The sequence below is a fragment of the Wolffia australiana genome, chromosome 1, assembly GCF_029677425.1.
Source record: "Wolffia australiana isolate 7733 chromosome 1, ASM2967742v1".
In the NCBI taxonomy this organism is placed as follows: domain Eukaryota; kingdom Viridiplantae; phylum Streptophyta; class Magnoliopsida; order Alismatales; family Araceae; genus Wolffia; species Wolffia australiana.
The window spans coordinates 20889094-20915008 of NC_135835.1; the positions used below are offsets into that span (position 1 = coordinate 20889094).

Sequence of the window (25915 nt, forward strand, 5' to 3'; positions counted from 1 at the left end):
CATCTAGGTCCTTGTACCATAAATGAAACTTCTCATCTTGATGGAGTTTATTCAGTGCCATCAAGTATAGTCCAAGGAGTAAAGTGACCAGTTTTTGTTGTTCTGTCACCTTCTATTATGCTCCTTGATCCATGGTGATTTCAGATCTTGGGGTTTACCTCTAGTGGCCTTTTTATTGTCTTTCACGGTCCTTGGGGACTGACTCAATCATGGCCCATTATGACAACCACCTGTGCACAGGCTATGAGCAAGGCCCTTAGGGCCACCACACTATTAAGGCGCATCTGGGCCACCACTTGAGTGTGGTTTGCTAAGGTAACTAGATAAATCATTGCTCCTTACAACCACTGCTTAAGTTTGGCTCATTGGGAATCTCACAGGAGCACGGTTTAGGTCATATCTCAATTATGTAACAAGAGCATGGTTTAGGTCTTCTAAAATTGCTTCGCTCTAAATCTTCTTTTTTATTTTGTAAGTATTATTTCTAAGGTTCCAATTTCAATGAAAAAATCCTTCTCTCTGAATTTTAGCTTCTGTCTTTTAAATCTAATATTTCTAAGATTTTCGTTCCTGTTTCAAACTCCTATCATTCTGAAATTCTATTTCAGTTGTGAATTTCTATCTTTCTGAAACTCTATTTCTATCATTTTTAAAATAGACCTCCGATTTTGATTTTCCATCATTCTGAAACTCAACTAATTTTGATAATGATCATTACTTCTATAATGGTCTGAAATTCTAATGATTTTTAACGTCTATTTCTGATTTTACCTTGAAGTACAAGTACATCCACACGGGCATAGTACTTTCATGAAAATCTAGGAAGTTTGGCTGAAGACTATAAATCAGAGCTTGCTTGGAGACAACCAAGTCCACTATCTTGATTATTTTCCCAATTCTTAGATAGATTTCATTTACAGTTAGATTTTTCCTTACTTCCAATAAAATGCCAAGGAGGTGAGCTCACAATGACATGTTGCGAGCTGTCGATCAAGCCAATCATGAAGAAGTCTGGCCATTTTGAAATCAAAGAGCTTAAAATATGGGGTTCTTTCAATCCCCTAATTTTTTTCTCAAGCACATCTCATATAAGCATAATTGATATACAGGGTAGAGAACTTAATTTCATAGTACGTGATGCATATCCAACACATTCATATGCATCTACACCTTCCATTATTAAAACCCCATGCTACGTATTTCTTAGATGCAGAGTGGCCAAGAGATCTAGCATCCCCAGAAGAGTGTAATGAACCACCTACAAAAATAGAGGGGTGAAGCTAGAAACCTATCACCTTTACTATGATTGAAACTCGTTTTTGTCTCATTTGAGAGTAGGTGAGTCAGTGTGTGATGACATCAAAATTTTAAGTGATAAATATGTGTTTTTATGATTTATCTTATTATTTATATTAATAATATACAAAAATATCACTTGTTCATGTTGACACTCATTTTTGTAAATGGTCCTACCTAATGGGGTGTAATGGTTTATGAACTAATTCCAATTGATTCCCTTGAATCAAGTGGTTTATTTTTCTCCTGATTTCCTTGGAGCTTCCTTGATAATAGGACTTAGGTAATTGTAATATTAGTAATGGAGAAGATTAAGTACCTAAAGCTTAATTAAGCCCATTATGGAGTAGGTCCACTCCAGTCAAAGGAGAGGCCTATTTTTAAGGAGAAATCCAAGTGGGGGGTTGATGTTTCTTTCCTATAAAGGGGGCACAAGATCAAGTGGCCAAATTGCCAAATCCTGGAAAGACATTCTAGATTTCTCAGATTGAGAATTTTGTATCCTTGTTTATACCTCTTGATGGGGGACCATCTAACTTTGAAGACCTTGTCAACCCGTTCGTCACGCAAAGGCACACACGCGATACCCAGCCTTCGGAGTACCCAGACTCGTCAATGGCCCATAAAGGTTGACGTTATCTTTCCTTGCATTTCCTTGTTTAGTAGGCCATGTTTGTCCGCCACTTATTTGTTTTTTTTGTTTATTCGCACGCGTTTGGACCGCTGTACGACTACACGTTGCGCGTGTGTTAGCGCATGTGTGGACTAGGGAATCACGGTGCCGGTCTCCGTATCAGTTTTTTGGAAAAACCTAAAACTATACCTAAACTTCGGCATGGTCTCAGTTCGGTTCAGTAAAACCTATAGTTCGGTCATGAATACCAACCCAAAATCAAGATCAAAGTTACAAAATTAAAATCATAATATAGGTAAAATGCTTAATTACAAAGTGAGTCAATCAATTTTAGAATGTAGTAAAATATTTTTCACCATTGATTCACCACATAATCAAAGAAGATTCATGTAAGATTTTAAAGAGTTATTTATTTGAAATTTTCACGAGGAAAAATGTACTGAAATTTTCACAAAATGCAGGCGGCGACCGCGAGCAATGACTCGTGCAAGATCCTCCCTTAGAAGCCAGGAAACCGTTTTAATAAATTTATATGTATATGACCAAGTATTTTATTTATTTCTCCTAAGAGCGCTATGGCAGAGTTGGTAGAAGGCATCTGCTGAGTAAAAGGAGGGTAGGGTTCAAATCTTGGCTCCTACAAATGAACCAAATATTTTGCATATTTATTTTTCGGTCAGGTGTTTGTGGTCTGAACCAAAACCTTTACCGAACATAGGAGAGAGACCCGAACCGACGATATCGGTTCGGTCCCGTTTTACCAAAATTTGGTAAAAAATGGCAAACCTTAGTGTGGACGTATTCGTGTGCCTCTCTCTCTCTCTCCTATTAGGGGAGGGGGGGCTAATATCTCTTAATTGGGCCTTTCTCCTTTATTTCTAAGGGGGGAAGGCCCATATTTGCCCCTATAAAAGGTGGGGCCCACCCATAGGAAGAGAGGAGAAGAAGATTGAAAACAAATGTGATTTTAGTGATTTTTCTTGATTTTTTAGTGTTTTTTGAGTTTTCATCATATTTACAAAAATGCCACTGAAAAGTTAGGAGAGAGAAAGGAAACCCTAAAGTTGGGCAGAAACTGCCGCCGCCATCGCCGGAAACCGCCACCGTTGCCGTGTTTGCCGGAGCTCCTAAAGCGGTTCCTAAGGCAGCCCAGCGCTGCCTAGGGCCGCTAGCGGCCGCCTAGGATTGCTAGTGGTTGCCCAAGGCCGCCAGCGGCCGCCTTGGGCTGCCACCGGCCGCAAAGGGCCGTGAGTGGCCGCCAGCGGCCGCCTTGGGCCGCCAACGGCCGCCCATGGGCCGCCACCGGTCGCTCATGGCTGTGATCGACCGCCCAAGGCCGCTAGCAGCCCCTAGCGGCTGCCTAGGGCCACGAGCGGCCACCCGAAGCCACAGGCGGCCACCCAGGCCACCTACGACCGCCCAGGGCCACGAGCGGCCGCCCTGAGCTGCTAGCAGCCGCCCAGGTGACGTGCGGCCGCCTAGGGCTGCACGCCGCCATCTAGGCTGTCCGTCGTCTCCTGGGCAGCCCGCTGCCGCTCAGGCCACCCGCGACCGTTGCAGGCGCCCACGTTCGCCGACCAGACACTGCCGTAGTTGCCCCCAGCCGCCGCCTCGAGGTCGCTGACCTTGCGATCGATTTGAGGCCACCGCTCCTGCAGCAGACCTTAGGCCGTCGCGCCCCGTAGCCGATCGAAGGCTGTCGCAATCCGCTGTTGGGCCCTATCATTGCCGCCGTGCCCAACTGTCGCTACAACAATCACTGCACCCGAAGCTGCATTTCACCACCGTGCTTGTGGCTACAACCATTTTTGCGCCTCGTCGCCGCGTCCATTGCCGCGGTGCCTCGGTATCGCGACCGTTGCCATGCCTAGCCGTCTGCTTGCGCCACTGCGCCTACTTGCACTACCGTGGGTACTTGCATTGTCGCGCCTCCTTGCGCCACCGCACCTCTTTGCGTCACCACGGCTTCTTGCGCCGCCTCATTTATTTGTGCCGCCAAACCGAATAGTGCCGCCTGCTTACGTTGTGTCGCCGCATCTACTTGCGCCGTCCTCGCTTCTACGAGTTGCTCGCTTGCCAGTGCTGCCGAATCAAACAACGCTCGCACTTAGCGCTACTGGTACACTTATCTATTCCCATCTCAACGTTATATTATTTCCTTCGATGCCTCCGAACATTTTCTCCTCCGCCGGGGTTAGATTAGTGATAGATAGGATTCACGTTTTGAGGATTAGGATTTCAATTGGTATGTTCTTGGTTTGGACCGTCGAGGGTGTGTGCAAAAGCGGCAGTAGCTGGGCTCACACCATCGGCCTTCAACCCGATATTTGGATCATTGGGAGCCTAGTGGCATTCCCTGGTCTTGCTTGTCGTAGCCTAGTGGATGTTGGTGCATGTCGACGCCAAATTTATACTTCCCAGTGATTTCAACGTTGCATCGTCATCCCTCGCATTACATTTCACTACATTGCATGATTGTCATCACCCTCCCTATGGTGTAACACGAGTCGTTTGATCCCGGCGTACCTCGTGTTACATCACCTCTTTTCTCCCACACTAAAACTATCCCTGAATTTTTGTTACAAACTCTGTTTTGGCAGCCTTGAGTGCAGCATTGTTTCTTGGATCCACTATTTTTGAATGTCAGGTTGAGTGAATAAGGGAATCAAATCATCAGGTTTTGAGGAAACTGAAGAATGCATAGGTACATGCATTCTTGGAGGGTCCTGCCTTCCACAATGAATTTTCCTGACTTGGTTATTATAGGATATGATAGCCAAGACCCAAATCTTTCATCCTCCGCAAACATTGTTCAAAAATCATCCCACATCTCACGCTATTGCATTTTTATTGAACCAAAAAACCAGATATTCATTGCAAGTTTTTCGATGTTGATACATCAAGTCCGGGTTGTTCTCGTGGTTATCCTGGCGCCCTCTACCAAAGCAAATATTCTAAGTTATTTTTAGTAGTTATTATTTGCTTTCTGAATATTACAAGATTGAAATAAAGCTTATCTTTGAAGTTATTTCCATCATTATTTAGGTTTTCCTTCATTGAACTTGCTCAAAAAAACTATTGCTTATCTTAGAGTTAGTTTTTATTTTTATTTAAGAAACTATAAATATATAATAACATGGAAACATATTCTAATTGATTTCTGGCTCTCTGTGGTCATAGGTTATACTTAATAAGGTAATATTATAAATTTATTATTAATCCAAGAATTAATGATGACTTACACTCTTTCTATAGGTTATGAGTGTGTGATTCTCTATAGTACCTAGTAGATGAACATGACCAATCAGACCTTCTGAGCCTATTTTTCAGTCATTGATTCTCACCCAGTAGCTTTTAGTGTGTCGTAAATCTCTCGACCCATGCCTAAGCTGCTCACACGTATTTATGCATCTTGCAATTTGTGACACCCAAAACCTACAAATGGTGAAAGCTAAGAAAATTAGTGCAATAAGCAGGGTAAGGATCCAGGGCCAAAGAAATATGTGATCTATATGCCCTAATGTTTTCAACCCTTCAAAAGCAAAAGCCAAAGAAAATTATGGGAAGTAAAAAAAAAAGTTTCAAAGTCATCAAGTTTATACATCCATGTTTCCTCGAATAGAGCAGCCGCCAGTATGCATGCGTAGTAAGATGGTGGGATCAATAGATGTTGGAAAGTACCATAAGAAAGAGAGGGAGTTGAATTTTTCTTTGTGTATAGAGAAATCCGTATAGGACTCTGCTCTTAAGTAGCCCAAGGGAGCATAAAGATTGATATGTGGTGAGAAAATTCTCCTACATATCCCCACCTTCAAAGGGAGCTAACCTGCTTGAAGAAGAACTAGATTCCAAGGTCAACCTACATCATGAGGAAATATTTTGGATGGGTTATGCATCATTGCTAAGGGACAAGCAATGTTTAAGTAGGGGGTATTTGATAAAACCAAAATGAGACATTTAATTATACATATTTTAAGGCCATTTTCACATCATTATAGTAACACTTAAATCAATAAAAATATATAGTTATTCTCAATTAAATTTACCTAGTAATGAGTAGGGGTCTTCACCACATTGAACTGTAATTAAGGTTGCATTATTCTTCAAGTAGTTAATGTTATTCTTTAAGTTGTGGTTTATGAGATGAGATGAGATCTGTATAAATACTGGATCAAATGAAAATAAAAATTAAGGGGAGACAGTGACAATGAGTAACATAATTAAGATGACAATAGTTGATAATAGATAGTGATAATCAGAATTTGAGGGAGAATGAGAATGGATTAATGATAAGGAGAAAATACACAGGAGCGATGTGATGAAGAATAGTGAGCGATATGATGACAAGAGGGTGATCTGTGAGACATGCTCGGATGGAATAAAGATGTAAAGTGACAGTAGAAGGGGAAGGTGAAATGGCCTAGCCTAACGATGATGCCAAGAATAACCAATCTAAGGTGAGGATACTTTCTGTGTATCAATGGTAATTTGAAAGTCCATGTAAGCTCTCCCTTTTCTATGTTTCCTCTTCTCACACACCTAGAACACCAACAACTAGATTGATGGATCTCAAGAACTCACTAGCTTTCAATCATCCCACAAGTGTAGGAAGCAAGTTTAAGTATGAATTTGATAATGATCCATGCCTCTATATATATATCATAGGGCATGGATGTAAAGAGGGGGATTGGCCCTCAAAATGTCTGCTCAATTTTCCTTCTAGATCATCAAATATCAAGCTCTGAAGTTGGAGCATTCTTGGCTGCCCATTTTTTTCTCTCTCCTCATCATTGTAGATGTTGCTTCCACATTTTCCATTGACGGTAAGAAAATTCAATAGTCATTATTTAATCATTCGCATGATTCTCTCGTCCTCATCAATCGCCTCCTTTGAGAATGTCGTGTCCCTGCACAGAGGAGAAGAAAAAAATTCATTTTTTATTGATCAATAATTATGTGACATGGCGAAGGATTGCCGCTGTCCCTTGCATCTTCTCTCTTTTTATTTTATTTTCTTACTTAGAATGACACACTGACATGTGTCATTCATGTAAAAAAAATAGAAAAGTCACCAGTGATTGTGTAATTTGATGACACATTTCTATGCCACATCATCATCACATATGATTTTTACCAATGTTGACATTACACGTGTGTGCCACCTGTAATGCTGTAAATGTTGAATTTTAATCTAACATTTTATTCTTTTATCCCTCTATGATTTCATCACATTTAATTTGATTTAAATATATTCTTTCTTTATTGGTCGACATCACATGTGAATTTCAAAATAAGAAATGTTGTTAGTCAATGATTAGGCATCGTGGCATTGTGATTTGTGATGTCATAACAACATCCTTTTGAAATGATAAACTATCTCAATCATTTCCAAAACTCTTGATTGGTTGACATAAGATCAAATCAAATAGTGCCATATGGTGAGTGCAATTCTATGACCTTAAATATAATAATTAATATTTATTAAATGAATTACAAGTCATAAAAATATAATAAATATATATTCTGGATTAGAATTAATATCTCCATCAATATAGTTTCAAACATATTTCATAAAAACTTATTGCAGATCAGAACATTATTTTTTAACAAAATGATGTTGGAAAAAAATCCTTAAAATACCATCAAATCCACAAAAATTACAATTTCACTCTTCGAATAGATATATAATCACTATAAGCTTGATAATAAACATGTTTAATAATTTTAATGCATAAAAACGTGTATACCACATAGAAGTAACCCAATAATTTGATTGTTATCAATGAGCCAGAACCGTTTGACCTAGGGATTTACCAATTTCTCAAGGGACAAAAAATGAATGCATCCCCGAAGAACAAACATTTGATGCATCCCCGAAGAACAAAAAATGAAGATCTTTGACTTGCCTTGCTCAAGTCTAGGAGGGGACCACTTCTCATCAAAGGCAGAAGTTTATAAGGTACATAAAAGTCGCTTTTAGTAAGATGCTCATGACATTTATCTAGAATGTCTATCATGTCATTAATCTTTGAACATGAGAAAAAAAGATCATACACCTTTAAAACCCGTCATAGAAGTGGAATTTTTATCCATGGGGTATTAAGATTATGTGACCTTTGCCTAATTCTCATTGGGATTTAATATGTTCTAATGTATAATGATTATGTTTTTATATGGCTAAAGTTATCATCCAAATTTAGTTGAAAATATAATTAGATGGTGGCCTCATTTCACTTAACTTCAATTCAATAGGGAGATTCAGAAGATACTCAATAAAATCTTGAGACCTGATGGAAGATAATGTATTCATTAGATGGCGCAGGGAATATTACAATGCCTCAGCTCCATGAATTATAGGAAATTTGATATCGAGCTTATGAGAACTCTGAGGATTTTTTAAATCAAATATTTTGGCTTTTTACATCAGACTCAAAACTATTTCCTAGATAATTAAAGTTTAGATAGAGTGGGAGTTTTATTGTTAAGTATTTGAATGTTGGGAGGTGATGATTGCTCAGCCTAAGACAGGTCAAAGCTTTAAAATCAATGGCTCAAACCATATGTGGAAGTTGAACCCCTTCAACAACCAGTCTCTCTCAACCTACAGGAATCTCCTTTAGAAGAGAATAACACCAAGCATTTATTATAAGCCTTCTTTCTTTTTTATTTAATTTAAAAAAGTTAGCAAAAATTATGGTGCTAGGTACGGCCAACCAAGGGTTTGTGCCCCTAGACTGATCCAGTTGTGCCCTAGATACCACCTAGGGAGGTTTTATACATTAAATGAAGTATTTTTTAAGTGTTTATAGGTGTGGAGTGAGCATAAATGTCCCAATTACACCCACACCCTACTCGCCCACGCCCATGATGCAAAAAGATAAAAAGATACAAAGGTGATACAAGTGCAGCTCCCGGAGAAGGCCACGGGCGCCCATAGCGTGCTCGTGTCTCGTGGAATGGAGTATAAGCGGTCCTCACGCCATCATTAGTGCGCACATGGTACATCAGTTAGGTGAGAGGTCGCGCACTCTTACCTCTAGTGTTCCATGCCACTTGAGGGCCATCATTTGATAGGATGAGACATGTATGGAGAGCGGGCATGCTGAGGCTCACAACGCAGTGGTAGCCACAAGCCACTTGAAGAAGGTCTTGCCAAGTGATGTAAAGGCAAGGGGTGTGAGAGCATATCAGATATTTAGCAAGGGCATCTAATTTCTGGTTCCCCTCACGCCACTTATGATGAATGTTGGTCAATCATGGGCTACATCACATGATCTCTTGCCAGACTCTCTAGAGACGCCACTAGGAGCATGAGCTTGCACGAAGCATGTTGACCAGCATCTATGAGTCTAATTCTAGGATGATATTGTGAAATTTTTGCTCCTCGTAGAGGAGCAAACCATCACGTATCATCATAACTTCGTATGTTGTATTATTATGTACTTCATAGAAAAATGAGAAAGGAAAAATGATAATCCATGTATGGTCTTCTAGGATACCACCTCCACCTGTTGGGCTCGAGTTCCCTTTGGCTGCACCATCCACATTGAGCTTTAGAAAGCTGATTGGTGGTGGATGCCAATGGACAATCTACAGCCGAGTGGTGATAGAAGTCAAAGCTGCCAAGATTCCCCAAGTGTGAAGTATATCGCATGTAAGTGGAGAGTTTTGGGCAATGGGTGGTACAGGATGGGGTGTTCTATGTAGACATTGCTTGATGTGTTGCATGACGTCTAGTGCTCTCATAGTAGACCCTACAAAATGAAAGGAATTTTACCCTTTGCGTAGCTCCCATAGCAAGTATGCTATGGTGATGTGTAAATAAGGACTAGGCTTAGAGTGTGTTGACGAGATAAAGATAAAACACTCTATAAGTGTTAGCACATCGATGCGTAAGAGCAGACGCCAATGGTGAGTAAATTGGTGTGAACAGTCTATGGCAATCTCACTGCGGAAGAAAAAGTGTTCCATAGTCTCAACCAGAGGAGAGATTAAACAACAATGGCAGCGCAAACTGAGTGAGTGACCAATACAGGTCACTCAATCATCAGTAGGGAGGACATAGTGCATGAAAATCTCCAAAGGAAGAACGAGACGTGAGTAATAGTCACCGGATGCCAGATGCGTCCACCCCAAGTTTGTCTAGAGAATCTCTCTCGAAGGTGATCCCAAGAGGACCGGCATGAGAAATTCCCATCATGCATGAGTTTCCATATAGGGCGATCTAGGGAGGTCCCCATTTTAGAAGCCATAGCTTGCCGTAAGGAATCTAACGGAATATCGTGTTGCTCCCATAGGGGTTGCATGTTCCCCGTTAATAATTGTGCCACAGTCAACTGTAGGCTATGATTTTTATTTAATTTATTAAATATTTTATTTTGATTTTCTTGGTTTTTTTTCTTTGAAAAAATTTACCTTTCTTATCAGGGAAAATCAATAAAAAGCCAACGCAACAATCAAATGAAGGGCATGATGCATGGAGAATAACTACCCCTTCAGTTTTGAACTATTTTACTTCTTGAATTTACTCCTTTCATATGCATTGAGGCCCATGCATTAAATAGTAGGGGGATTTATTCTGTAAACTTTCATTTTTTCAAATGTTATGCATCAATCTAAGTTGAGGGTTAAAATTCATGAACTTGAGAAACATTATAAACCTACCTTAGGAAATTCATTTACATGTGATTATATGAGTATGTGTAGATAATAGTTGGTTTTAGTGCCTCAATAAATTTATGGTGTTGTTCGTAAAACCAAAACTATGTGTTGGTTTTATTTTCATGCAAATCATGTTTCAACAATATAATTTTTAATGGATGTGTTTTAGTGTCGCTTCAGTGTCCTCGGCAACAGTGCCAATTTGATGGAGGAAAATTATGTTTTTGGTTTTAATGTCGATATCAATGTAGCCAGCCTAAATCAAATAAATTTGTAATAATAGAAAACTCACTCAAATGCGTAGAATGGGACTGAGGCAGTCTCCTTATGGACTAGACTTCAGGGGTAAATCTAGTTATTGACTTTGGGTTAGGGATAATAAGATGATGAAACGAGTGATTAGAGGAATTAAGGACATAAGAAGATAATATAAGAGATGAGTAATAATAAAGTGAGTTAGAGGGTAGAAGATAATCTATTAGTAAGTGAGAGGAAGTAATTACAAGAAGATGGAATTAAAAATAATATGCAATAAGTGACAGTAGATAGTTTTAGGGTAGAAAGAAATAGATAATGTAAGATATTATTTGTATTGTTACTAGGGCTAGTATTTTTACAGATATTAGAGGTAGCGAGGAAGTAGGATGTTCAAATGAAGTTTAGTATTATAGTGAAGGATGCTAATAACATAGGTATTGGAAAAATAATGTTTAGAGTTTTAACTAAGATCTAACGGAAATAAGGTGAAGAGACAAATTAGTAAATATACTATGATTAGTAGGTTTTATGTAATGTAGAAGAGATAGATATAGTAAATAAAGGGATAATAGATTTAGGTAAGTAGTGAAGAGGATTTTTTTAATGAGATGTAAGATAAGGAAGAAAATAAAAAGGGTGGAAAGCATTAGGATACATAGGGGAGATTATAATTAGGTTATATTTTATTATTTAATTATAAGTAAGTTTGTAAAGCACATAAAGCTTTATATACAAGAAGAGATTCATGTTAGTAGAGATAGTGATTGAATATACTTTATTTAATTTGAGAGAGGGTAATGGTAGATGATGGGAGGAATCGAGAAGAGTATTAATAATTAAAGTTTGGTGTATTTTTATTATAATCATAAAATCATAAAATATGGCTTGGGATAGTTTATAAGAAAAAAATATGTCAATATAAGTTCAATTATTTAATTTCTTTTCCAATATCAATTAAAAATTGGGGAAAACCAGATAAATCTGCCGGCATCCGATAAATGTTCGATAGAATGCCTCAAAGAAGTCGCGCTATGAAAACACTCTGAAATCACGTTCCTCTTTGAGTGGAAATTAAATCTACTCAATATATTATGGTGATAAACTAAATTTCATCCAAATTTAGTCAAGAGCAGTACCAAATCTGCCCCAATTTTAAGAACAATGGCCGGGGACGCCACTCGCTGCCCCCTAACCTCAATTTGCAATTTCTTCCTCGTTTCTCCTATGTCATGCCCCAGTTCTTCATATTCCTAAGCCTCCTCTAGAACCTTCTTGAAGATCCCAAGACTTTCCGAGGCTGTCATGATCTCAGATGGCTCAGAAACTACAGAAAGGTCTCTGTCGTTCACCTTTGTCCTGTGACACGAGATGGCAAATTAGGCTTCCAAATGTTTGTTTAAATGATTTCAAGAGAAGTGCATAAATGTTCTCATGGTTATCCAAAACGGAATCAGTTATTTCATGTTTGGAATTGATTAGATGTAGGGAACATCATAGTTTGGTGAAAATTTGGTCAGACCAGACCAAGCTGAGACCATAAGTATGTCTTTTTATGGGGGACCAAACTTTTTTGGGTTAGCTCGAATTTGTTGATCCGGCCACCGTTCTTCCCCAGATTCAATCTTCCAATATGTGGAAATTCAGTGTTGTTCGTTGAGCAAATTTTCCTCAAACGGATCCATAATCTCGTCCTGGTATTCCTAGGCATCCTTTGAATTCATTTACATTTGATTTCGTTCCCAAATTATTTTATTTTCATAATTTCTTTGATTTTTTCATATTTCTTCTTAAATTCAATTTTAAATCCTTTCAATTTCGAATTTACTTGGTTTTCAATTGTTAAACAGCCATCCATGAAGTTTAAAAAACCTTGAACCGAATTTAGATTATATTAAAATCACTTTCAAATCATAGTTTCCTTAATTAGCAATTCTTAATCAAGAATTGCCAATTTAAGGTATTTTTCAATACAATTTTTCACTAGGTTTGGATTTTAAGATTAAAAAAATATATATTCTGATTCTTAGGAATAGTAAAACGTCTTCTGATAAATAAAATAACTAAAACATTTACAAAACACTTAGAATTAAATCAATTTTCTACAAAGATTTCAAAATCACTAAAAATAATTTTAAAATATAATTCAAAAAAATTTAAGATTTTAAAAAAATAAAATCAAGTGATTATATATCTCTGTTATTAAATAACAGAGAGCTATTGGAGTCATTCGAGTTCAAAAAGATAGAAGTTTAGTCGCAATTTTCAACCATTTGTATTTCATAAGTAGTTAACTCATCATCTCATTTAGGTTTGAATGCTAATTCCTAATTCGATCGAAAATTGAATATCACCACCTCCTGCCAACGGTTCGACCCCTTACTTTTATTTCTTAAGTTCGAAAGACCCTTAAATAGCGACATATGAACACATATTTTTGAACTTATCAAAAGGTCCAAAAAGAAAGGGAGCAAGAGAGAGAGACCCGACGAGAGAGCAAAAGGGAGACATGTTGGGTTATCGTGCCATGATTTAGTGCTTGGAAACACTAAATCTAGATCTTCTAGTGAGAAAGAACGGTGACTTAATAAATTTTAGGAGAGGTCATTGTTTAGTTATTGTATTGGTTCCACGAATAAAATCACATGTTGTATTTGAATATTGTCTTTGAGCTATAAGTTTTTGTTTAAAACCATGACCTTTATTTTTTTGAACTTTAACTTTCACATTTATTGGTCGACAAAACCGAGAGTGTACCAAACTGGTCTTTGATTGGACAAAGACGGGGCCAAACTTTAGCTCTAGGTTTAGGTTTTTGCTAAGACCAAGCCAGGCGGACCGTGCCCTTCTCTGAGATCTCCACGACACCTGAAAAAGATTAATCACAAATATACTCCCATCTTGAAAGAAATGAATAAGAATGACAATCTTCATGAGGAGAGACCAAATTACGCCAAATGAAGTTATTCTTCGCTGATACTAATGATATTCATCATTCCCCTAATTTAGTTGCGACTAATAATTCTGTTAATTAATTCCGATCATTTATGTCCATTTCCCCCTTTTCGATTCGATCAAAGTTCAGTTCACATCAAATGTATTCCACATATCCCCGCCAAATTAAGCCCATTCCACGTCGCATTCTGACAGCTGACATTATTACCCCTTATCGCAACTTAATAAATTAGGACATTCATCAACTTACGGGATAAGTCTGCCAATTCCGCGATAACGTGTGCCCCCGGGTCACGCAAGCGAGTCAAACAAGTCAACTTCATTCTTTTCGAGCTCATCGGACGGCGCAGATTAAACCATCTCATATAAAGAGCACCGATCCAACGGCTAGAATCAGCCTCGGCATTTAATTCGCTAGTCTGGCATGAGCAGCCTGCAATTATTTAATGGGGGGGTTTTAATATAATATTCCATTCGTTGTATTATATATAAGTTGTGGCCGTTTATTCGTCAATAGATCTTATCTGGCTTGCCATGGCGACGGACGAGCAGCGCTACGGCGACTCCGGCAAGACGGCGGCGTTCGCCGCCGCATCTCCGCCGCCTCGCGGCGGCGCCGTCAGCTACTTCCGCATCGACTTCGCTCTCCGGCTCTTCCTCGTCGCGATCTCGCTTACAGCCCTAATCGTTCTGGCCACCAGCAAGCAAAACAAGCTGATTCAACATCCGGCTCTCCCCCTCCTGATCCGGCTAAGCGCCAAATTCCAGAACTCTCCCGCTCTAATGTGATCCCCAAATCTCGGTAATCGGATCAAAATCTTAGGTATTTTTCAAGTTTTGATCGAATTTCTTGTTCAGATACTTGCTCGTGGCGCTCACCGTCACCTCCTTGTACGGCTTACTCACTCTCGCGCTCTCCGCCATCACCCTCGTCAAGTCCTGCGCAACTCCGAAGCTGCTCTTCTTCTTGCTCGCGTCTGACGCGGTAATTCGAATACTATACAATTTCGTTCAATTTTGCCAAAGTTTGGGGGGGAATTGATGGATTTGAGCTTGTTTTCTCTGTGGCGGTAGCTTGTGCTCGGGGTGTTGGCGTCGGCGACGGGTACCGCCGGCAGCGTGGGGTACGTGGGGCTCAAGGGGGACAGCCACGTCAACTGGGGTAAGATCTGCAACCGATTTGACTTGTTCTGCCGGCACATCGGATCGGCCGTCTTCCTCTCCATCGTTGGCTCAGTCTCTCTCGTCGCTCTCGTTTGGCTCTCCGCTTTCTCTCTCTACCGTCGTAGCCGTTGACGGCCCCCTGTCTTGTCAATTAAGAACAGTAATATCCGCGTTTTATTATTTTTCGTTTTAGTTATTTGTGAAAATCTTCTCTCAACCTGGTTCGAGTGAATTTTCGGGAATTATTATTAAGCAAGGTTCCAAAAATGTTCGTAAGGCTCGTGAAAGGACAATAGCAGAGAGAGGACAAAAGATGACAGCCCGGATGAGACGAAATGGTAGTGTGTCCGTTTGTATTTGAGAGGCGGGACATTTGTCAAACATGAAGTGGACATATCTGAACCATAGTCCAAAGTCAGTATTAAAAAATAAATATACAGTTTGGTTGAGGCAATACAAAAAATAAAGAAGAGGATGTCTTGAGCTTCTGAGTTTCGAGTAATAGTCTATCATTCTACGAAGACTATTTGAGAATTTATAGATTACCTGCTCCAAAATTTCTGAGATAGGTCAGGTTTTATAAATACTTGAAAGTTACTACTGTTGTGATAGAGATTATGTAATCAGGGCAATTGTCAAAAATGAAGTGGAAGTATCAAAATCAGATTCCAAAGTAAATATTAAATAATAAATGAAAGATTGTCTTGAACTTGCAAATTTTGAGTAATAGTTTATTATTATACTAAGAATATTTTAGAGGACAAAAATTTTCTACTTCAACGTTTGTGAGTTAGATCAGGTTTTATAAATACTTGAAAGCTACATCATAAATAGTTGTGATAGAGACTATAAAAGCAGGATATTTTCCACCATCAAGAATATCTGTGTTTGAGTTAATCTCTTAACATGGTTATTTTTTCAAGATTTTTATGTGGCTTCAGAAAACCCTTCCTCTTGTCTTGAGTGGTGCATTGATTGATATCAATTATTTTTTGTTGATCGAAATTCATATTTTATTCTCACATTTAATAACTAAGTTGTTATATATCACATCTGTTAGATTCAAGAAAAAAATTCCTTTATGTTAAAACATAAAACCACTTTAGTATTGCTGAGAATGCCGGTTTACAGACCAAGAGGGAACAATATCACATCTACTCTTTGCCGACAATAAAATTCTATCAAAATGATAACAAAAAGTTACATATTAGAAAATATATTAAAATTTTCAGTATGTGGCAAGAAGAGAAGAAAATGAAGCTCAATGTGACGGGGGAAGAGGGATAAAGGGAGCATGCCAATGAGGGACTCTGAAATAGGATTGGTACTGTGATATATTCTATTAATATATTATAAAATATTACCGATATTTCAAAAAAAATTTATAAAATATTACTTAACTGAAATCGTCAACCAATGGCCACGGTCTGAATAGAACTGAGTCGTCTGACTAAAGTAGGGTTTGTAGCAGATGACCATCTGTCATCAGTCATCCGTCCTGACCTCGAATAGGAAACGCCACGAAAGCCTTGATGATGTACGTTCTTTTCCGTCTGATTGCATCTCGAGGTGATGTTGATTTACTCTAAATTCACGACTAACTTTATCCGTTATCCATTATCCATTCTGTTATTGATATCATTATCTGATATCCATCATAGAAATTATTTCAATTATTAGATGAAGAACCCTAAAATTAAACCCGTCATCCGTCCCGAGTATTAGTCAGGTTAAATCTTTTTTTTTCTGAACATGGGCCAGATAAAGGCCCAAAATAGAATTTCTCGCCTGTAATTTTAGCGGAATTCTCTAGAAGTAAGAATTTGGGGATTTTTCTGACCCTAGAGGCAGAGCGAGGGCGAGAAGAGGAGAGTATGAAGAGCAGCGATCGTCCTCGTGGAAGCAACGCCGCCGCTGCGCAGAGGGCGAAGAATCGGCAGAAACTTGGAGGGGGAGGCGGTGGGCTGTCGCTGATTTCCTTTGCAAACGCCAAATCGAAGGACACGGGCTACAATCCTGCCATAATTAGTGAGTTTTCCAGATTTCTTCGCTTCCGAAACGCCTAAATCTTCGGCATCCGTGTTCAACTTCGGTCTTTTCTGTGTTGTTAGACAGGATTGGTAACATATGATCTGATTTCCTGATAATTGTTGAGTTTTTTTTTCGAATTAGTGATAGATTGAAACCAGACAATGCGTGAGTTTCCAAGGAAAATCGAAAAGCTTGGAAATTTTCTAGTCTCCTAGTTACGGCAGCTCAGTAGTACTGGATAACGTTCTAGGGTTCAGAATTTATCTACAGTTCTGCTTTTTTCTCCCTTAAAATTATAAAATTTCGATTCTCTTTGCCAGAAAAGCAGAGGGAATTCTACAAGAACGCGAAAATTGTAAAGAAATACAAGAAGACCGTGAAAGAACAAACCCAGCATGGAGAAAAACACCTACCCGTAGAATTAAGAAACGAGGTACCTACGTTTTTTTAATAATCAAAGAGTTGTAAGATCACAATTCAGAAAGATTAATCGTTCAGATAATTACCGCTCTTTTTTTTTCAGATTGGGCAGGATGAGGACAATAAGCCCAGGAAGAAGAAGAAGAAGGACGCCCGTCTGCAAAGCCTGAGAGAGGAATACGAGAAGAAGAGAGAGGAGAAAGAGAAGGCGATGAGAGAGAAAGAGGCGGCAATTGAGGCAAGGAAGGAAGAACGAGCAAGAGCAGAAGCCTCTCGCAAGGCCCAGAGAGAGAAAATGCTCAAGAGGACACGCTCAGGCCAACCCATCATGAGATACCGAATCGAGCACCTCCTCCAGGGCATTCTTAACAACCCCACTTGAAATCCAACAAAACCCAGAAGGAAAAACGCATAATTTCGTTGTATTTTACGCTGAAAACGAAGAAATCAGTGCAAAGTTTGTTTCTTTTTACTTATTGGGGGGTTCCGGAGGAGCTTGGATGGAAGGCGCTGATGGCATCGAGCACCTCCTCCAGCGCATTCTAAACAGGCCGTCTTGAAATCCAACAAAACCCAGAAGGAAAAACGCATAATTTCGTTTGTATTTTACGCTGAAAACGAAGAAATCAGTGCAAAGTTTGTTTCTTTTTACTTATTGGGGGGTTCTGGAGAAGCTGGGATTGAAGGCGCTAATGGCATCGAGCACCTCCTCCAGGGCATTCTAAACAAGCCCACTTGAAATCCAACAAAACCCAGAAGAAAAATCGCACAATTTCGTTAAATTCACGCTGAGAGTGAAGAAATCAGTGCAAAGTTTGTTTCTTTTTACTTATTGGGGGCTTCTGGAGAAGCTGGGATTGGAGGCGCTAATGGCATCGAGCACCTCCTCCATGGCAATCTAGACAACCCCACTTGAAATCCAACAAAACCCAGAAGAAAAATCGCAAATTTTCGTTAAATTTTACGCCGAGAATGAAGAAATCAGTGCAAAGTTTGTTTCTTTTTACTTATTGGGGGCTTCTGGAGAAGCTGGGATTGAAGGCGCTAATGGCATCGAGCACCTCCTCCAGGGCAATCTAGACAAGCCCACTTGAAATCCAACAAAACCCAGAAGAAAAATCGCAAATTTTCGTTAAATTTTACGGTGAGAATGAAGAAATCAGTGCAAACTGCAAAGTTTGTTTCTTTTTACTTATTGTGGGGGGTTCTGGAGAAGCTTGGATGGAAGGCGCTAGTGGCAGTGGTGGTGGTGGATGGCGACGAGGCGGCGGCGGGGCGGCGAGGCGCAGAGGAGGATGAGAATGAAGGCGATGAGGAGGGCGACGAGGAGGCCCATGGGGTCGATTCCGCCGCTGACTTCTGGCTGGCTGCAGCAGACCGTGCCCATTCTGTCTCTCTCTCTCTCTCTCTCTCTCTCTCTCTCTCTCTCTCTCTCTCTCTCTCTCTCTCTCTCCTCTTCTTATTCCTCGTCGAGGTTTCTCGATTGACTGCAAAAAGGGGCGGGGAGAAGACAGACGATCTAATTGCCGTCTCAAAGGTCTCTCTATTGACCGCGAAAGAGGCCGAGAAGACGATCTAGTATTCTAATTGCTCCCTCTCTCTCTATTTCGTTTTCTCTATCTATCTCTCTCTGTCTCTCTCTCGTTTTCTCTCTCGTTTCTCGCTCTCTCTCTCTCGTTTTCTCTCTCTATCTCTCTCTCGTTTTCTCTCTCTATCTCTCTCTTATTTTATCTCTCTGTCTCTCTCTCGTTTCCTCTCTCTGTCTCTCTCTCGTTTTATCTCTCTGTCTCTCTCTCGTTTCCTCTCTCTGTCTCTCCCTCGTTTTATCTCTCTGTCTCTCTCTCGTTTCCTCTCTCTGTCTCTCTCTCGTTTTATCTCTCTGTCTCTCTCTCGTTTCCTCTCTCTGTCTCTCTCTCAATTTATCTCTCTGTCTCTCTTTGGCTCTCTCTCGTTTTCTCTCTCTGTCTCTCTCTCATTTTATCTCTCTGTCTCTCTTTGTCTCTCTCGTTTTCTCTTTCTATCTCTCTCTCTGCCTCGCTCTCTCGCGTTTTTTACACCATCTCTCTCGTTCTCTCTCCCTTTCTCTTTAGTTTTCTCTTTCCCTCTCTCTCTCTCGTTTTCTCTTTCTATCTCATTCTCCCTCTCTCTCTCTCCCGTTTTTTCTTTTTATCTCCCTCTCTCTCTCTCTCTCCCGTTTTCTCTTTCTATCTCACTCTCCCTCTCTCTCTCTCTCTCCCGTTTTCTCTCTCTATCTCGTTCTCCCTCTCTCTCTCTCTCCCGCGTTTTATCTTTCTATCTCACTCTCCCTCTCTCTCTCGTTTTATCTCGATCTCACTCTCCCTCTCTCTCTTCCTCTATCTCTACTCTCTAGCGTTCTCTCCCTCTCTCTATAGCTCTCTCTCTCTCCCTCTATCTTTCTCTCTTTCTCTCTCACTCCCGCTCTATCTCTCTCTCGCTCTTGTTTTTTCTTTCTCTCTCCCCCCACTCTATCTCTCTTGTTTTCTTTTTCTCTCTCTGTCGTCTTTTCTTCCTTTCTCTCTATCACACACTCTCTCTTCCTCTATGTCTCCCTCTTTTCTCTTTCAATTGTTTTCTCTCTCTCCATCACTATCTATAATTCTCTATACCACCCCTTCCTTTGTTTCTCCTTCCCCCTTTCGTCCCACCTTCCATAATCTCTCTTTCCGGACGCGAGAAATCAACGTCAGCGTGAGCTTGACGTTTTACTTGGGCATAGTGATCAAGAAAAAGCCCTCGGTATTCATCTTTTCTGTTTGAATCTTTTTAGGGTTTGACGCGATCTTACTGGGACCTGTCTTCGATTCGATTTTATTTTTTGATTGACCAACTTGCCTGATTTGATCTTCGAATCAGTTCTTCGACTCAGAGAGAGAACTATCTTTATGTCTATCAATCTCTATCTCTAACTCTATCTCTATCTCTAACTCTATCTCTATCTCTCTGTATATCAATCTGTATCTATCTATCTATCTATATATATATATATATGTATCAACCTGTCTGTCTGTCTCTCTCTCTATCTATCGATCTAAATATCTATATATCCATCCATCTATCAATCCATCCATCCTTATATTTATCTATCTTTCTATAAATCCATCTATCGTTCTATCTATCCATCTTTCTATCAATCTAGCTACCAATCTGTCTGTGTATCTATCTATCTATCTATCTATCCATCCATCTATATATCTATCTATCTTTCAATCGATTGGTCTATCTATATATCTATATATCTATATATCTATATATCTATATATCTATATATATTTATATATATATATATCTATATCTATATGTCTGTCTGTCTATTTATCTGTCCATCTTTCTCTCGATCTTAATATCTATCTATGTAGCTATCTAGCTATCTATCTATCCATCCATCCATCTATCTATTTATCTATATATCTATCTAGCTAGCTATCTAGCAATCTATCTACTAGCTATCTAACTATATTTTCATTCTTTTTTGTTTGAATCCTTGTAGAGTTTGGCAGGATCATTGTTGGACCCGCCGTTGATCCCATTTTGATTTTCTGTCCGCCATGTTGGCTGAGTTGACTAGTTCTGTCAATGATCTCTGTCTGGTCCAATCAGCCACGTTAATAGACGTCTGCTCCAACTTTGATATTCATCTTGGCCAATTTGACATATTTGATTATTCGTCCCTCGGCAGATTCTTTAATCCACTGGGCCTTGAACCGGTGGCTTAGAATATTGTTCCATAAGTCTCTAAAGTCTAAACCTCTCCACTTGGTAAGTATTCACTATAACATGTATGAAATGGGCCAAGCAGGCCAAAATCAGAGCTCTCAAGCCTTCCAGTCGCATTTCTCTCCTAATCGGAGATTTAGTTTGTGAGTTGGAACTCACTTGGAAGGAAAAGTAAAAGGAATCACTAAGATTGATAAATACATTTCTCTCCTTTTAATCGGAGATTAACCTTGTGAGCTGGAAATCACTTGGAAGAAAAGTAAGAGAACAGTGTAGTATTGTATTCTACATAACCCAGAACAAAATATGCAATATTCAACAAATCTTTAAGATTGAAAAATACATTTCTCCACTTCTAATGGAAGATTTACCTTGAGAGTTGGAACTCACAGGGAAGGAAAAGTAAAAGGAAACAATACAGAATTTCATTCTGAATAAAGGAAAACAAGAAATATGCAACATTCAACATAACCCTAAGATTGATAAATCCATTTTTCTTGTTTTAATGGAAGATTTACGTTGTGAGTTGGGACTCACTTCAAAGAAAAAGTAAAAGGAAACAATGTAGGATTGTAATCTGTATAACCCAAAACAAGAAAATATGCAATAATCAACATAACCCTAAGATTACTAAGTACATTTCTCTCCATCTAATGGAAGATTTAGTTTCTGAGTTGGAACTTACTTGGAAAGAAAGTAAGAGGAAAGAGTGTAGGATTGAGCTTAACCCAGAACAAAATATGCAACATTCAACAAAACCCTAAGATTGATAAATCTATTTCTCTCCTTCTAATGGAAGATTTACCTTTTGAGTTGGAAATCACTTGGAAGGAAAAGTTTAGGGAAACAATGTAGGATTGTATTCTGCAAAATCCAAAACACAAAAAATGCAACATTCAACATAACTCTAAGATTGATAAATTCATTTCTCTCTTTCTAATGGAAGATTGAGCTTGCGAGTTGGAACTCACTTGGAAGTTGGAACAAAGTAAAACGAAAGTGTATTATTGTATCCTACATAACCCAGAACAAAATATGCAATGTTCAATACTGAGAATGTGCAATATTAAAAGGGTTAATAGCACGGTACATCCCAAACCATGTCCAAAATCTGCGAGTTAACCTTAGCTTTTTTTTTGGCACGATATATCCCATACTCACTAAGTCGTCTGCGATATATCCGGCCAGGTGGATCTCTGGCCAGATTTTTACCTGGCGGAACCCACCTGGCCGCCACGCTGGATTCCACGTCATCACCGTGATATGTCTACCTGCCAAGGGTTTAACTTAAAGAGAGAGAGAGACATTCTAGAGAGAGAGAGAGGGAGAGAGAGAGAGGCATGCTAGAGAGAGAGGTTCTAGAGAGAGAAAGAGAGGTGTTCTAGAGAGAGAGAGGCGTTGCTCTCTAGACCACCTCTCTTTCTCTCTCTAGAACCTGCCAAGGGTTTTCTGATAAGAGAGAGAGGCATTCTAGAGAGAGAAGGAGAGAGAGGCGTGCTAGAGAGAGGAGAGAGAGGTTCTAGAGAGAGAAAGAGAGGGGTTCTAGAGAGAGAGTCGTTGCTCTCTAGAACACCTCTCTTTATCTCTCTAGAACACCTCTCTTTCTCTCTCTAGAACCTCTCTCTCCTTCTCTCTCGCTAGCACGCCTCTCTCTCGCTCTCTTGGCAGGTAGACATATCACGGTGATGACGTGGAATCCAGCGTGGTGGCCAGGTGGGTTCCGCCAGGTAAAAATCTGGCCGGAGATCTACTTGGCAGCCACGATGGACTCCACGTCATCACCGGAATATATCGCAGACGACTTAGTGAGTTTGGGATATACCGTGCCAAAAAAAAAACTAAGGTTAACTCGCAGACTTTGGACATGGTTTGGGATGTACCGTGCCATTAACCCATATTAAAAATATGTAGTATTGCATTTCTCTCCTAATGAAAGATTGAGTTTGCGAGTTGGAACTCAATTCAAAGGAAAGTAAAAGGAAACAGGGCAGTACCGTATTCTACAGAACCCAGAACAAAATACGCAACATTCAGCATAACCTTAACATTGATGAATACATTTCTTTCTTTGATATGAGAGATATAGCTTGCTTGTTAGTAGGATTGTTTTCTCGTCGACGTGCCACGCGTCTCTGTTCCTTCGGAGTAACCGCGGTGTAGAGAAGCCGTTAATGACAACCGGTGGTACGCCCCACCATTCTGCACCACGATAGGCGAAGATGGGTTGCGGCAGATCGAAGCCAGAGGCGATCGCCCCGATCAAGCACGATCGGTATCGCCATGGCGGTAATAAGAGATTTCAGAGGCGACCGCCCGCCTCGGTCGCCGGCAAACTCTTGACTCGCGACTCGCCGACGCGGTTCTTCTCGTCGAGGAAGGAGGACGAGGCCAGAGAAGACGACGACGTCGGCAGCGAATACTACTCGCCGCGCGCAGATCCCTTCTGTAAGTCATGATCTCGAGAAATTTATAAGAATCGATCTTTTAAGTTCGTAACGTCAGCACTATTTATTTATCGTGTTCTTTCATTCTAGTTTGTAACAAGGATCTTAAACTATGAGATGGTATCGCGGTTTTCCTGTTGTGCGATATTAAGAAGATGTATGGACAAATGCATGAAGATAGAATTGGTTGCCAACGAGAAAAACCGTTGCTATTCTTTCGCTGCCAATCGTTATTTGATCATCACGCCTGTACTGGTTATTTTGTTTTTTGTAGGAAGAATATTAAACTCAAAGATCGTATCGCGGTTTTACAGTTCTTCGTTCGTTATAAGGTATCTAGAGAAATGAATAAAGATAGAATGGGCTGCAAACGAGAAAATCGACGGTTTACTACCAATCATTTTTTGTAATGCCCGTACTTTATAATTTTATTCCAGTGAGTAAGAGGGATCTTGAAAGAAGAAATAGACCCTCGCGGATTTCTTATTCTGTTTAGGAATAAAAAAATTCTCGAAAAATTTAGGAAGATTGAATTGGTTCTTAAAAAAGATTGATATTTTACCACCAATTAATTATCATTGTGTATTCATAACACCAGCTGTAATTCTTCTATTAATTATTTTATTCCAGTTAGAAAGAGGTAAGAGATAGACCTCGTGATTTTCCTATTCTGCTTTCGGATGAAGATATCTCGAGCAATGTATGAAGGTGGACTTGGTTCTCAACAAGGAAATTCATGTCTTAGTAACCATTCATCATCAGTTCATAACCTTAGCGTTAGTTCTTTTACTAATACTTTTATTCCAGTAAGTAAGAGGGATTTTGAACTAAGAAATATTCCCTCGCAGTTTTCCTACTCCGTGATGTGAGAAGATATCTCGAGAAATATACGAAGATAAAATTGGTTCCAGAAAGAATAGTCGATGTTCCAGAAATATTTCTTAGTTCATAACACTAGTGCTAATTCTTCTCTTAATTATTGTATTCCCAGTATAGTTCATGATGTTGGTTGAAGACTGAATTTGAGTGTTGTTGCAGCCTCGGAGGATCAACCGCGGGAAGAAATCAAAGCAGAGGTGGAGACTGTCACCGATGGGAAGGATGACCGCGGAAGCTGATATAGGTTCTGCGTCTTCTTCCCTCACGGGCTGATTTGAAATGTGGTATTACCATAATATTTCTCCAAAGTTTATTCTAAAGATCAATAATTTAACGACACGTTTCCTTAACCTAATGATAAATCCTACAGCGTCACTCAATTTTACCGGCAGTAACGCTGCACAAGAAATATTGGTATTTTTAGGATGAACTTGCTGAAACAATGCATGCGTGGTGAACTGGGTAAGAGCGGAGTGAATTAGCTTCTTATTTAACTCTTATTTATAGGGCATGGATTTCTTCTTATTTATAAATATTGTGCTCAAAGTTCGACATTGCCATTCTTTTCTAAAGGATTTAATGAAGATTACAATCAGACGAAAAACTCCCTCGCTAATTTAAGAAATTGTGAGAGAATACTAGCATAGTTGAATGATTAAAAAATCCGTATTGACATTTCCGGCCCAATGATACTCATAATCTTTTACTTTCCAATGGATTATATATTCTAACCTCAACTGATTTTCTAAGTAGCAGCCGTATCATCTTTTCATCTAAAATTGAAGTAGATAAATTGGATAACACATTGTGTCGCTAAGTATTAGAGTAGAAAGCTCTGTCATCTGACAGTAATATACTGACCCAACGCAAACCGTGTTGTTTCAACTAAATGCAATAATTGGTTTCTTTGCATAATTCGAATTGGTTCAATTTTTCTGGGAATAATAGTCTGGTTTGATTTACTTGATTGTGAAGGTTTAACAGTATAATAATTACGTCCTCCCAGACCCTTAAGAAGGGGGACTAAGGTATAAGTATATTGCCTTCCCTCTATTTTATTCAAATATTCAGGGCTCTTCTTATTCCCTCTATTAGAATAAGAAGACAAAGCCTTCTTCCAAGAGACAACAGTATTTTATTGTGGATTTCAAATACCCAGATACCACTAATCTTGGCCAGCTCTGGAGTTTTGATTATGCACTAATAACTCGGTTATGTTTGTTTCAACGTGGCCTTAGACTTGATATGATCTTCCTCGATGCACCAAAAATCAGCCTCCAGTCTGATAAGTATTGTCAAGGTGTTCATTTTACTAAAACTTATAAAGGTGTTTAGAAGTAAATCTAAGTGCAGTTTGAGAAACTCGTGAAAATTACTTTACTCAGCACGATTGAGGACTATGTATCATCACTAAGGCAATATATAAACAAGAGGCCATAAT

General features: G+C 39.4%; 3 protein-coding genes and 1 long non-coding RNA gene across 8 annotated transcripts; 3 read left to right on the top strand and 1 right to left on the bottom strand.

The window, feature by feature from the left end:
- The first annotated feature begins 14304 nt into the window (after positions 1 to 14304).
- Positions 14305 to 15182, top strand: LOC144710541 (CASP-like protein 1D1). The gene is made up of 3 exons (XM_078584352.1): positions 14305 to 14586; positions 14660 to 14786; positions 14876 to 15182. Exons 1-3 carry the CDS (start codon positions 14336 to 14338, stop codon positions 15095 to 15097), a joined length of 600 nt encoding a protein of 199 aa, XP_078440478.1. The 5' UTR covers positions 14305 to 14335; the 3' UTR covers positions 15098 to 15182.
- A 1303-nt stretch (positions 15183 to 16485) lies between these two features.
- On the top strand, positions 16486 to 17892 carry LOC144710532 (rRNA-processing protein). The gene is made up of 4 exons (XM_078584343.1): positions 16486 to 16534; positions 16811 to 16993; positions 17317 to 17429; positions 17520 to 17892. Exons 1-4 carry the CDS (start codon positions 16498 to 16500, stop codon positions 17796 to 17798), a joined length of 612 nt encoding a protein of 203 aa, XP_078440469.1. The 5' UTR covers positions 16486 to 16497; the 3' UTR covers positions 17799 to 17892.
- LOC144710548 (uncharacterized) lies at positions 16687 to 19088 on the bottom strand. Of its 5 annotated transcripts, none has more exons than XR_013583319.1 (4): positions 18609 to 19072; positions 18069 to 18505; positions 17503 to 17971; positions 16687 to 17105 (listed from the first exon to the last, which is right to left on the bottom strand). It is a non-coding gene; the product is annotated as an uncharacterized LOC144710548 (long non-coding RNA). The 5 variants fall into 5 exon arrangements; XR_013583318.1 differs by having other exon boundaries at positions 17503 to 18327; positions 18424 to 18505; positions 18609 to 19071; XR_013583317.1 differs by having other exon boundaries at positions 17503 to 18150; positions 18246 to 18505; positions 18609 to 19071.
- A 4094-nt stretch (positions 19089 to 23182) lies between these two features.
- Positions 23183 to 24837, top strand: LOC144716659 (uncharacterized). Its single transcript, XM_078591857.1, has 2 exons — positions 23183 to 23596; positions 24634 to 24837. Exons 1-2 carry the CDS (start codon positions 23371 to 23373, stop codon positions 24711 to 24713), a joined length of 306 nt encoding a protein of 101 aa, XP_078447983.1. The 5' UTR covers positions 23183 to 23370; the 3' UTR covers positions 24714 to 24837.
- The last annotated feature ends 1078 nt before the right edge of the window (positions 24838 to 25915 follow it).

Bases quoted from the DNA above. Each gene is read 5' to 3' on its own strand.
- LOC144710532 (XM_078584343.1), top strand. From the start codon at position 16,498: ATGATGTACGTTCTTTTCCGTCTGATTGCATCTCGAG. The intron at 16,535-16,810 runs GTGATGTTGATT...TTCTGACCCTAG, and splicing joins CCGTCTGATTGCATCTCGAG to AGGCAGAGCGAGGGCGAGAA. The intron at 16,994-17,316 runs GTGAGTTTTCCA...TCTCTTTGCCAG, and splicing joins CTACAATCCTGCCATAATTA to AAAAGCAGAGGGAATTCTAC.
- LOC144716659 (XM_078591857.1), top strand. From the start codon at position 23,371: ATGGGTTGCGGCAGATCGAAGCCAGAGGCGATCGCCCCGATCAAGCAC. The intron at 23,597-24,633 runs GTAAGTCATGAT...GTGTTGTTGCAG, and splicing joins GCCGCGCGCAGATCCCTTCT to CCTCGGAGGATCAACCGCGG.
- LOC144710541 (XM_078584352.1), top strand. From the start codon at position 14,336: ATGGCGACGGACGAGCAGCGCTACGGCGACTCCGGCAAGACGGCGGCG. The intron at 14,587-14,659 runs GTGATCCCCAAA...TTTCTTGTTCAG, and splicing joins CAGAACTCTCCCGCTCTAAT to ATACTTGCTCGTGGCGCTCA. The intron at 14,787-14,875 runs GTAATTCGAATA...CTGTGGCGGTAG, and splicing joins TCTTGCTCGCGTCTGACGCG to CTTGTGCTCGGGGTGTTGGC.